The sequence below is a fragment of the Heterocephalus glaber genome, unplaced genomic scaffold, assembly GCF_053883595.1.
Source record: "Heterocephalus glaber isolate CG9 unplaced genomic scaffold, H.glaber_assembly_v1.0 deba00000546, whole genome shotgun sequence".
Classification (NCBI taxonomy): domain Eukaryota; kingdom Metazoa; phylum Chordata; class Mammalia; order Rodentia; family Bathyergidae; genus Heterocephalus; species Heterocephalus glaber.
The window spans coordinates 5,889,512-5,901,886 of record NW_028258147.1 but is presented as its reverse complement, the minus strand read 5'-3'; the positions used below and the strand labels follow the sequence as shown (position 1 = coordinate 5,901,886).

Sequence of the window (12,375 nt, the reverse complement as noted above, 5' to 3'; positions counted from 1 at the left end):
ACTTATTTGATCTTCATGACATGCTCAAAGTAGGCAGGCAGGTAGTATCATCTCTTCATTTTTCCCCTTTATTTTGGCCATCCAGAAGCATTGTCTGCCATTTTCCTTTTACTCAGCTGTCTCTACTGTGGACATTTTGTGTGGTATGTATTTTTATAAGCTGTCTCAAATCCTTTTCAGAACAAAGCAGGGAATAAATGTCTACATTTTACAAATGAGGACAGAGACCCGAGAAGCTGAGTTGCTCCAGGCCAAACAGCTGGTAAGATGTTTACACCCTACTATTCTGGCTGGCTTCAAAAGAGAGCAAAAATTTTCCTGTGACTGCAAACTGTGCTAGAGACATAGGATACTGTGTATGTGTGTATATGTGTGGGGGTGGGTGGGTTGGAGTGGGTGTGTGTGCCTGTGTGCTCGCCACAAGATTATGATTGGCTTGATTGGTTTTGATAATCTCTTATCAGTTTCTTCTCCAAAAAATCAGTTTTGCAAAATGAAAAAGTTCTGAAAATCTGTTGCACAACAATGAGAATATATTTAACACTATTACTTAATGTTAAGAATATTAACATTAAGAATATTAATGCTAGCTGGGCTTGGTGATGCACACCTGTAATCCTAACACTTGGAAGGCTGAAGCAGGAAGACTGCTGTGAGTTCAAGGACAGCCTAGGGTACATAGTAAGTTCAAGACTAGCCTGGACTACACAGTGAGACCCTGTCTCAAAAAAAGTAAAAAAAAAGAAAGAATATTAACGCTAAGAACACATTATTACTGAGCTGTACACTTAAAAATGGTTCAGATGGCAAATTTTGTTTCTGCTTTTACTACAATTTTTAAAAAGGTAATAAACCTAAAACACCAATACTTATTAAATGCTATCTTTGCAGTTTTGAGTTATAATTCAAATGGGGGGTACGTCTATACTTATGTTCATAATTCTTTACGTCACATTAAAAGTTATTAAAAACTGAACCAATCTCACTTAAGCAAGAATCTGTCTCAGAGAGGCATGTTAAAAATTAACTTCTTTAGGGCCAGGGATTTAGCTCAGTGGTGCCGACACTTGCCTCGAAAGTGCAAGGTCCTGAGTTCGATCCCCAGTACCAAAAACAAAATTAGCTTCTTTAAACTTTTCTAAGGATGACTGCCAATTTTAATGAGTTTTCAATGTTAAACTCTGCTCACCTTTATCCTTCCCTCCTCTGTTAGGGTGCATACTGGTGCCCAGCACTCTTTAAAATACTGGCTCATTATCTCAGAATTACTAAAGGTTAGCTGGATAATTGCTACAGCCTTCATGGCATAAATGTCTCATAAACCAAGACTCCTAGCAACAAAAGAAAGGATTAAAGGTATTTAAGATTATTTACTTGGTATTACTAATCAGTTCCATGAATCCTGTAAAAAACCAGCACCAGCCTGATGGTTACTTTGGAGGATAATGTAAGCTTGGTTAACCAAGTACCTTAATATTCAGAGTCAGAAAATGATATTACCCTAAACTACCCTTCTATAAATGTGGCAAGACTTTCATTTGATACATGTCCCCTTCTTGCAGGGAATTAAAATTTCTCTGTCCTACAATGTCTTGAATAGAGCAATTTGCAAAATAAACTATTACTTCTAGAAAATTCTTAGAGCAGCTTCTTCTGGATACAATAACGTAATAAACTTAGAGACAACAGAGTCAGGATATAGATCCAAGTAGGCTAAGCAGAGGCTTCAAAAAGTACAAGTGAATAACTATAGTGTTCCCCTCAAGTGCCATCAATTTGCCCACCAAAAGTCACTTATGTAAATTCAAATGGCAATGAAGCAGCCTATGGAAACAGTTGATAGCTTTCACGTAGTTTGTACTTTGACAGTTATCCATTGATATTCTTTTGTGGTATGGTTACATATTTGAAATACTTCTAAGTATAAAATGCACAGATTAAAATCCCTTTGAACTAAACAGAGATTATAAGAAACACCAGGCTTTGCTACATTCACATTCTAAGGATTGGCATTCCTTCTATCCTCTGCACAAACACTTGCAGCCCCCTGTACAACGCAACCTGAACACCACGTACCTGGTTCTGGTTTAGAAGGGCAGCCATCAGTAGGACTTTCTGACATTATTACTCAAGAGATAAAAGATTAAACTAGACGTCTTACAGCAAGTTTTAAATTTTATAAACAGGATGACTTGGAAGGCTCTGTCAGTCTGTCTCTGCAAGAGCAAACAGAGCTTTAAGAATGGAGCTTCTGCTACTGTGCTTCTCTCAGACTCTGTAGGAGACAGAGGCTCCCTGCTCAGATATGCTATCAAGGTTTGCTTCTCCAGTGAGCCTAGGGTCTCAGCCTACCTCTCTCGAGTTACTGGAAGGACAGAGACCTAACTATCTAGGATGTTTCATACTTGGTCCAACTAGTGTCATCTAACCACCAGGTACCAAGAATAGGCTTTGTAAATGGTCAATAGATAGAGTGTCTATTTTCCCCAGGTAGAGTTGAAAGAATGTTCAGATTACAAAGGATTTCTGCATTTTCAAGGTTCTGTTAAAATGTGTTATTAGCAAAGAAAAGGGAAATTGGGCTCACAGTGGAAGACAAATCAAAGGAAGTAACACAACAAGGTTTGTGATTTCACAGACAGACGTGGCATCTGAGGTAATGCGAGCAAAGTCATGGGTCTAGGGTGTCATGAAACAAGGCAATGTTCTTCTCCCTTTTGACCCAAAAGAACACTTATACCAGAAAACAGGGAAAGGGAAGGAAATGGCTCCACAAATGCAGATGCCAAGCTAGAATATAAAGTAATTCTGTCAGAATGAGCACAAGTATGTGATCAAGGTGAGAACCTCCTGCCTTCCTACAAGGAAGCCCACAACTTCTAAAAAAGGAAGGTGAGTGGTGTTCCCAAGGATTCTATTCCAAGGGTGGTACTTCTGGAAGATAATCTCCACTTAAGGTTTAGATATTCAAGAAATCACACTGTATGTTTAAGAAATGTTTTATGTAAGGTTTCGCCAATCTGAGTAGAATGGGATATTTTTTTGGAACAAATTTCTGGTGATGGTAATGTGAGTTCATATTCAGCTACACAGAAAGGAGGCAAAAGAGACCACAAACCTAAACAGAAGCAGGCCGGCTGGATATTGCCTGCCTTGAATGAATGAAGGATGACAAGAGTAAAGTGTAGGTAAGTAAATCAGATTTTTTTCATAGTTTGGAAATTTCTTATATTTCATATACATTTAATTTATACATACTTATAATAATGATATAAAATACATAATAAAAAGAGAAGGAGCCTGTGATATTACACATTTTTTAAAAAGTGTCTAGGGTACTAACTCTTACAGCTGGACGTGGCAAATAGCATATCTACTGTATGGGGTTTCCCCACATACCAATTCAAAACAAACATCATTTTAAATTGAAAAGTATGCTGTGTAAAAAAAAAAAATTCTTGCATATTCTAGATTTAGAATTTTCTCTTCCAAGAAGGTGTACACTGCCAGAGTCAAGTCCTAAACCATAATCAGAATACCTCCTCACTATCATTAGCTAAACTCTCTCCTAGCACTAGTTTCTCCTACTTAACACTGGAGCAAATCCATCTGAGAAAACAGATGTTTTTATTTCTTTAATCCTGGCCTTGGTATGTACATTTTACACAATTTTGAACACAGCTTAAAAAATTATGATTTTTGTGTAAGGGCAATGCCCTCAGTCACTAGTAAGGTATCTCTACAGAAGATTTGTTTTTAAAAAGGATTTGCATGAAATACTATTTTTAATTAAAAGAAAACAGACTGCAATGAATAGATAATACAGAATACTAAGAATAAGCTCTTTCTTCCTCATACCTCTAAGTCTTTTGTGAATACACTCTAATTTATACTCGTAAGAATGTTATGAAGAGAGATATTATTGTCATATCCAAGTACAGACCAAATAAGAAGAAAGGAAAGATTAAGTACCTTCAAAAAGGCCACAAAGGCTATAGAACAAGGAAACTCAAAGCTTGGATTCTGACCACTTAAGCAGAGTTCATTCTCCCAGACCTCATTCTGCATTCCAACATCAATCCCCTGTGGGATAGAAGTTGGGCAAAATTCAGATGCACAGGCCACAATCTTAGGAGCTGGCTAGGAGGGTGCCGTCTCTCACATCCTTCTGGACACTTGCCAGGCTCACCTGACTCCCGCAGCTCTCTGTGCATGTCAGTAGTAGAGTATGGTGGTTAGCTGAAAATCAACTAATAGGATATTACCGAACTCCACTTTCCCAAGCCATTAATGGTGTTACTCACTTTTTTTAATCTCTTCTAGCTTCTCAATATATTTCGTCATACTGTTACCTAAAAAGAAAATAGGGAATTTTAGATATGCTTTAAATGGAAGAAAATGAGCACCACCGTGAAAATGGATTGGAGAACAAGTACTATAATCCCTAAGCTTCCTCACTATGTTCCCATGAAACTGTGGACTGTAGGCAAAAGGGCCACATATAACAAACAATTTTGGGGATTAGACAGCATCATCAGAAGATGTGGAAATGAAGAAATGTTTCCGTCAAATGTGTTTAAACTGGGGTGCATAAAAATATGATTTAGCAGTCTCAGGCAATACCAATGATTTATCCCCCCTCCTTTTTGAGTCAAGGCTTTCTTCCTCCATATACCTCCCCCACCTCCATAATTTTTTTGTGTCAAAGATAACAGAGGAAAAGGAAGAAAGAAGCAAAGCTCTTTGAATGTTTAAAATGTGCCTTTGTGGCTACACAAGCAACCCTTTCCTGTTGACTTTGTCTTTGTGGTTCCCTCCTGTTTCCTGAATGTGGGCTTTCACTCTTCATACTGATGTTGCAGCCTGAACTAGACCACACAATCTGGACACTAGTATTCACCATGGACTTGATCGCTGGGAAATGACAGCAGATTTCCACCATTGTGGAGAGTCTCCAGCCCTCGTGTTTTGTGGCCTGGTTCTACAATACTAGGTTCTAGCCAATGTGGTTTGGAGCGTTTTCATACTTTAAAACTAGGCCAGGATCATTCTGGTTTTCGAAAGAATTAAATTCTATTTCCCAAGGCAGGGGCTATTATATTTTACTGGGCGTGCTGTAATCTGACTCAGTTCTCTCTCTGGCACCTAAACATATGGCCAAAGGAAAACATTCAAAGTAATTTCTCATTTCTAAAATTGTGCTTCTAACTTTAAGCCTTGAGAGGCTGTAGTTAGATTCAGCCCAATTTTGGATTAAAAAAAAAAAAGCTTCTTATTAATAGCATGAACTGGTGTTTTCAAGGACTATTAACTTTTTTTCATGTCTGGGTCAGAAGCAGAGAAAGAAAAATACTTTCTCTGAACTCAAAATATATTTTCAAAAAGAAAACAAAACATTTGCTTTGTCATTATTAAATTTTTACCATGAATTCATCATGGAATGAAAACGTACTGTTTGGATGTTTTGTTTGTTTCATTTTAAGACAAACAAGGGTGATTAAAATATATGGTGAATAGGCCAGGGATTTAGCTCAGTGGTTTCGCCGCCTGCTGTGCAAGCGCAGGGACCCGAGTTTGATCCCCAGTACCAAAAAAAAAAAAAAATATATATATATATATATATATATATATATATATATATGGTGAATAAATTTATCACAGTAAAAGACACATTGCCATTAATTCCCCTCAAAGTACTCCCCTCTTCTTCAAACACACTTATCTCATCGTTCTTGTCACTTTCTGAAGCGGTTCTGTAAGTCCTCTTTTGTGTCTTTATGAGGCATGATTAAAAAAAAAAAAGTACAGTGAGTGCTGCTGCCAAGTGCCACCCGACGGAAAGGCAGGCTTGTGAAAACACTATGGTGTGTCGTCATCCACCTTATTCGCTGTATCTGGCACTGTGACTTTTGGCTTTTTTCCCAAGTCAAAATGACCAGGAAAGCTAAAGGTTTTGGTTCAATTCAGGACATCAAGGCAGCTACAACAGCACAAAAAAAGACACTCACGGAAGAGAACTTCCAGAACTGCTTCAGAAAGTGACAAGAATCACAGGTACGTGTGTTTGAAGCAAGGAGGAGTATTCTGAAGAGCATTAATGACAATGTGTCTTTTACTGTAATAAAAGTTTTAACATTCATTGCATTTTTTTTATTATACCTTCTATACTCTCTGTATCAGGACTAGAAAGGGAGATTCATTGTATCCTAGATCTACAGCAAAATCCATGAATTTTTCCTGGACACACAAGACTTGCCTGGTCAATATAATGAGGGAAGACAGCAAATTAGCATGCTATTCAGCTTCCCACAATATTATTCTTAAAATATTTATAAAGTAATATTTGGAGCCAGGCGTGGTGGTGCACACCTGTGATCTCAGCACTCAGGAGGCTGAGGCAGGAAGATCACTGCAAGTTTGAGGCCAGCCTGGGCTACATGATGAGTTCAGGGCCAGCCTGAACTATAAAGCAAGACCCTGTCTCAAAAAAAAAAAAAATTTTAAAAATTAAGTAATGTTTGGTTATGTGTCCCTCCCTATGTCCCTTATGCTGTTGACATGGCCATTATTTTCTTTTGGCTAGGGAAGCTTCAAATGGTATAGTCAGAACACTGAAAAACAAAACAAAAAAACAAAAAAAAAAGAAAACTGAAAAACAATAACAACAATAACAAAAAAGATTACTGATTTGTCCAATGATATAGCAAGTGAGTATATAAGCCAGGATTTCATTCCTCCAAGCAAAAAACACCTGGCTTTTCTAGTTGTATTACAATTATTTCTAATTGAACCCTTGTGCACGCAATGAAGCGCTTTACCACTGAGTTATGTCCTTAGCCCTTGTCTTGCTTTAAAACATGATTCATTATGAGGCAAATTCATAGGAAGTACTACTTCTTTAACTGTAACTACTGGGGATCATATGATACTGTAAATTCCCTTAGGAATAAAAAACAACAGCCAACTTTATACATCTGCATTATTAAAATATTACAGTTCTAAGCATTAGCAGTTTTTACTAACAGTGCATAAAATTAATCTTATTAACTACCAGAATTTTCTATGTATTGACACAGCATTCCATGTCGTATCAGGAGATCCTCACAGGACACTGAGGTAAGCTGTACCACTTATTATTTGTTTTTCCTACTACAGGAGAAGTCAGAGAAAGAAAATCTTTTGTAGTTATGACATATCTGGCAAAATTATGAACAATCCAAAGAGGGTGATTAATAAGCTTTTTTTCATTATAGACATTGATTCTATCCAAATATGGAAGAGAAAAAGAGAGGAGGATTTCTCCATTGCTTCTACTGGCGAAATAAGACAGTGGGATGACTGACCCCAATCAACACAAAAAAATCCCTAAAAATGATTTTACAAAGTATGAGAAGTGACATTTTATCCTATTTACACATTTATATGTTAAGTGCCTTATCTCACTGTACCTAATTGAGGCAGAAAATAGTTTCTACCATTTAAAAAGACTAAAACAAGTCAATAATTCACTTCTTCATAAGCATCTTTGTTTTATACAAAAGTTGACTAAAAGACTATCAGGGAATTAATTTAAGATATTTTTTGAAATTAAACATTATTGCCAAATTTTCCTAGATAAGACTGATTGAAAAGAAAAAAAACTCAGTGGTTCTCCATTGCTTACAAATTAAACTCCTTGCTCTAGCACTAAAGATGCCAACAACTTACCTACTACTTCAGTGTTGCCTTAATTACTCATCTTGACAAACTCCGTTAGCCTTTGGTTCTCTAACATATCGCCATGTTAGCTCACCCAGCAGGAAGTGACCTTTCCCTTCTCCCAACTCGTACAGCACTCAGCTACCATTCACAAGGCATTTACCAGACTGGATTGTCTTAGCTACCTTATTTGGTGAAAAGCCCAAGATTATTTATCTGTGCAAATGCATGTTCATGCACACTCACACACAGAAACATACCATCTTTATCTCTCCCACTGTCTAGTGTAGGTGACATTCAAAAATACTTGCTGAATGAAACATACTATTTAAAAAATCCTTACAGCAAGTTATTTTATAACATAAATAATTACATGATGTTTGGCTTGAATTTCTACACATGTGATTTTCTTTAAACTATGAACAAAGTAGTTATGTTACTGACTACCCATATTGACACAGGCAACCTAGACATATATAAGGTGGTTTTAGTTTCTTCCGTGTTTATAACTTAAATTGCAATGAAAGATATGTAACAAAAGTTTTACAATTAGAATCAAGAGAAAGAAATAAATCTACTATATCAATAGTTCTGTGCAAAAATAGAGTACAATCGATTAACTGCATGACTCATTCATTAGGTTTTTTCCATTGTGTTTCCATAATTTAATAACACTATTTGTACTGAGTCTGTAAAAAAAGCAAGTAATTCTGAACAGCAGTAATATAAAGTGGGTAAGATTTATACAGCACGAACTCCGTTGCTAAGCAACAACTCCACGGCTTTATTTTTCTTCAATATTTCCCTCCTCTATGAAGAAGTTCTTTTGGCTCAGAAGAAGCAGAAAGCATGAAAGGAGGCATAGTGGTCCTTTGTTAATCTCAATAAGTTATACGTGTGTGTAATGCTTTCTGGTTTGTAAAAGCCTTTCACGTACATTCCTTCCTTTGACGTAACAGACAGAATCAAATACCAAATAAAAATGAAATGTACCTAGTCTGTAATGAGTTTGAGTGCTTAAGATCAAGGCTATTAGGGAATATTCAGAAAAAGCCAAGACTAAAGAAGAAAACAGGAAATAACTAGTTTGTGTAGAGATAAAAGGAAGGTAAATTTTACAAAAATAAAAATAAGCTAGAAAAGATTGAGTGGAGAAAATCTATAGAATTGGAACATTAAAGAAATGTAAAATTAGATTGAAGTGAGAGGAAAAAGCAGCTGACAAAAGAGTTGAAGGCACTAATAAAGGAGAGAGCCTTGTGGTTTCAAAAAGTGTCCCTTAATCAGCCTGCAGCGCAGCAGAACAGAAATCCAGAGAGGGTGCTTGAAAATACACAAGAACCCTGCGGTGGTGCCTGAACAAAACACTGGTAGGGGCTTCATAATCCACTCATGACACAGTCTGGCAATGCTGGGGAGTGAGAAGATGTGCTCAGGCACCTATGGAACAAAAGAAATATTGGAAGTTCAAAATAATTCTGAGATTTCTAGCCACGGCTATACATCAATGTACAGCAGAGCCTATGAGAAGAGGAGTCAGAAGTATAGAAATGAAAATAATCTTTACCCACGAGGATAATACTGTATCGATCTTTGAAGAACTCAGCCAAAGGTGATTTGGGTCAAGACTGGAAATATGAAATTCTTGATTTCTCATGATTAACTCTGAATTGCTCTCTGTTTGGTAGAAGATAAAAGACCCATTTGTTTAGCGTAGAAATGGGAAATGTTCACTCATTCCTGTGCCTTTTCCACTGCTCTGAATGCAGAGCTTAAACACATTCCATAGATGAGAACTCCTTACTCTTACTTGAGCTGTAAGGTTTCTCTTGTGTTTTTTTTTAAGCAGGACTCCTTGCCTTCTTCACCACGTGGCACAGAGAAAGAACAATGATATTTGCACAAATGCTAGCTAGCAAAAGCTGATGGGCTCTGTATCTTAGTGCATAAGCCATAGCCACTGCACACCAAGTGGAAAACTTTCTCTAACCAAACAAGAGAGGTAAGTCACAAAAATGCATGGAAACACAAACATTAAATATAAGATTTGTCTCCTAAGTTAACTTTAAAATAATTTCTAAATTGAAACACACACACAAATCAAACACTAGAACAAGATTTCTCTCCCACACCAACTTAAAAATACTTTGAGCTCTAAGCAATGAGGCACATTTTGGCCCTTCCGAAAGCTATTACAAAACTAGTTTGGAAGGCTTCTGGTTCCAAGAAGATGGACAGATGTACTTTTTCCATTCCTCCAGCTAAGTACAACAAAAACCCTGGACAACCCACTGCATGGGAGAAAATACTTGCAAATCATATTTCTGATAAGTCTAGTAGCTAGAATAAATAACTCTTATAATAATAAGAAAAATAAGCCAATTTAAAAATGGGCAAATGATTTAAGTGAACATTTCTCTATAGGAGACATACAAATACTAATAAGCACATATAAAGGTACTTCACATCATTAGGAGCACGCAAATTAAAACCATAATGAGACACTACCTTCTGCCCACAATGATGGCTATCATCAAAATGATGAACAGTAACAAGGATGTGGAGAAAATAGAGCCCTCCTACATTGCTGATGGAAATGAAAAATGGTGTGGCTGCTTTGGAAAACAGTTTAGTAGTGCCTCAAAAAATTAAGCATAGCATACTACATGACCAAAAGTTTCATTCCTAGGCACATACCCCAAGAGAATAGAAAATACATGTTCACACAAAAACTTGTATACATTGATGTTAACAGCAGCACTATGGTGAGAAAGTGTATACAATCCATACAACCATCAATTGATAAGTTCATAAACAAAATATATACTATCTACATAACAATATTATTTGGCAATGCTACAACATAAAACATTTACTAAGTCAAAGAAGATGGATAATAAAAGGCTATATATTATGTGATTCCACTTATATAAAAAATTCAGAATAGGCAAATCATTAGATATGGAAAGTAGATTAATGATTAGTCAACATAGTAAAGATGTCAGTTTTCCTCTGATAGACAACTGTTATCAAAATCAGCAATTTTTTGTAAACATAAATAAGATTATTCTAAAATTTGTGTGTGAAAACAAGAGGAATGAGAATACCTAAAGTAATTTTTGAAAGGAAAATAAAGTGGGACTAATTAGTCTCACCAATTTTAAGTATCCTATTTATTATATGGCTACAATAATCAAAACTGTGTGGTACTGGCAGAGGAATGGACATATAGATCAAGGGAACATAACAGAGACCCAGAAACAGACCCACATATATATGCCCAGCTGACTTTTGAAAAAGATGAACAGGCCAGTTCAATGCAGGAAAAGTAACCCTTTTCAAAACATGGTGCTAGACCAATTGTATAATCAAAAAAGTTAGTCTTGATCATTTTATATAAAAAAACCACCTCAAAATATACCATGGACTTAAATGTAAAGCCTAAAACTATAAAACTTTTAGACATAAATCACCTGGATATAGGGTAGGTAAAGAATTCTCAAAGTTGACAACAGAACCATGGTCCATAAAAGGAAAAATTGATAAAAAGACTTCACTAAAATTAAAAACTTTTTTTCTCCAAAAGACCCTATTAGGAGGATGAAAAGACAAGTTATAGGCTGGGGAAAAAAATACTTGCAAACCACATATCTGACAAAGGACTAAAAATGCTCTTAAAATTCAACAATTAAAAAGACAACCCAATCAGAACAGCTAAAATAACTGAATAGGCTTTTCACCAAAGAAGATATGTACAGAAAATAAATATTCACTTACAAAGATGTTCAACACTAGCCATCGGAGAATTTAAAACTACAATGATATGTCACTGAAACCTTGTGGAATGGCTAAACAGAACAAGACAAAACAAACAAATAAACAAACAAACAAGGATGTGGAGAAAATGGATTACTCATCCACTATTGCTGATGGGAATGTAAAATGGGATGGCCACTCTGGAAAAAGGTTTGGCAGTTTCTTAACAACAACAACAAAAAAGTAAACTACCACACGACCCAGCAATTATACTTCTGGGTAGTTATTTCAAAGAAATGAAGATATCCTTACACAAAAAACTATAATGAATGTTTATAGTATCGTTATTTGGAACAGCTCCAAAGTGGAAATAGCACAGATGCTCTTCAACAGGTAAATGGTTAAACTGTAGTTCAGTCATGCTATGGAATACTAGTGGGTAATACAATGGAACAAACTAGTGATATAAGCACAATTTGAATGATTCTTCAGAGAAGTATGCTGAGTAAAAAATCTCAATCCAAAAGGCTGCATACTATGTGATTCCATTTATATAGCATTTGTGAACAATAAAATGATAGAAAAGGACAACGTAAAAGATCTCTGTGGTAATGGGAATGTTCTGTATCTTGACTGTATGTATCATGTCAATTATTGTGGTTGTGATATGCAGTATAGTTTTGCAAGATGTTACCACTGTGGAAAAATGGACAAATGGTATATGGAATTTCCCTGTATCACTATTTTTCATTTTTATTCCCCGCTCTGGTGCTGGGAATTGGGCATACTAGGCAACCACTCTACCACTGGGCTACACTCCTAATTCCTTTCTCTATCATTTTTTACAAAATATATGTGAATCTATAATTATCTCAAAATAAAAAGTTTAACAAAAAAGTAGCTTAAGACCCAGGATATAAG

The 12,375-nt window shown here is 36.0% G+C and overlaps 1 protein-coding gene across 8 annotated transcripts in view; it reads right to left on the bottom strand.

Annotated features, from left to right (window-relative positions):
- The window catches only part of Cep41 (centrosomal protein 41), a 44,586-nt gene that overhangs the window by 13,947 nt on the left and 18,264 nt on the right, over positions 1-12,375 (bottom strand). For 7 of the 8 annotated variants that reach the window (XM_004856328.3, XM_021237611.2, XM_004856329.3 and 4 more), the window contains one exon: positions 4,305-4,352. In XM_004856328.3, coding sequence (XP_004856385.1) covers positions 4,305-4,352 — 48 coding nt within the window. Of the gene's footprint in view, positions 1-4,304; positions 4,353-7,707; positions 7,824-12,375 lie in introns of those variants that run through there. The other variant, XM_087204531.1, reaches the window with a different exon arrangement.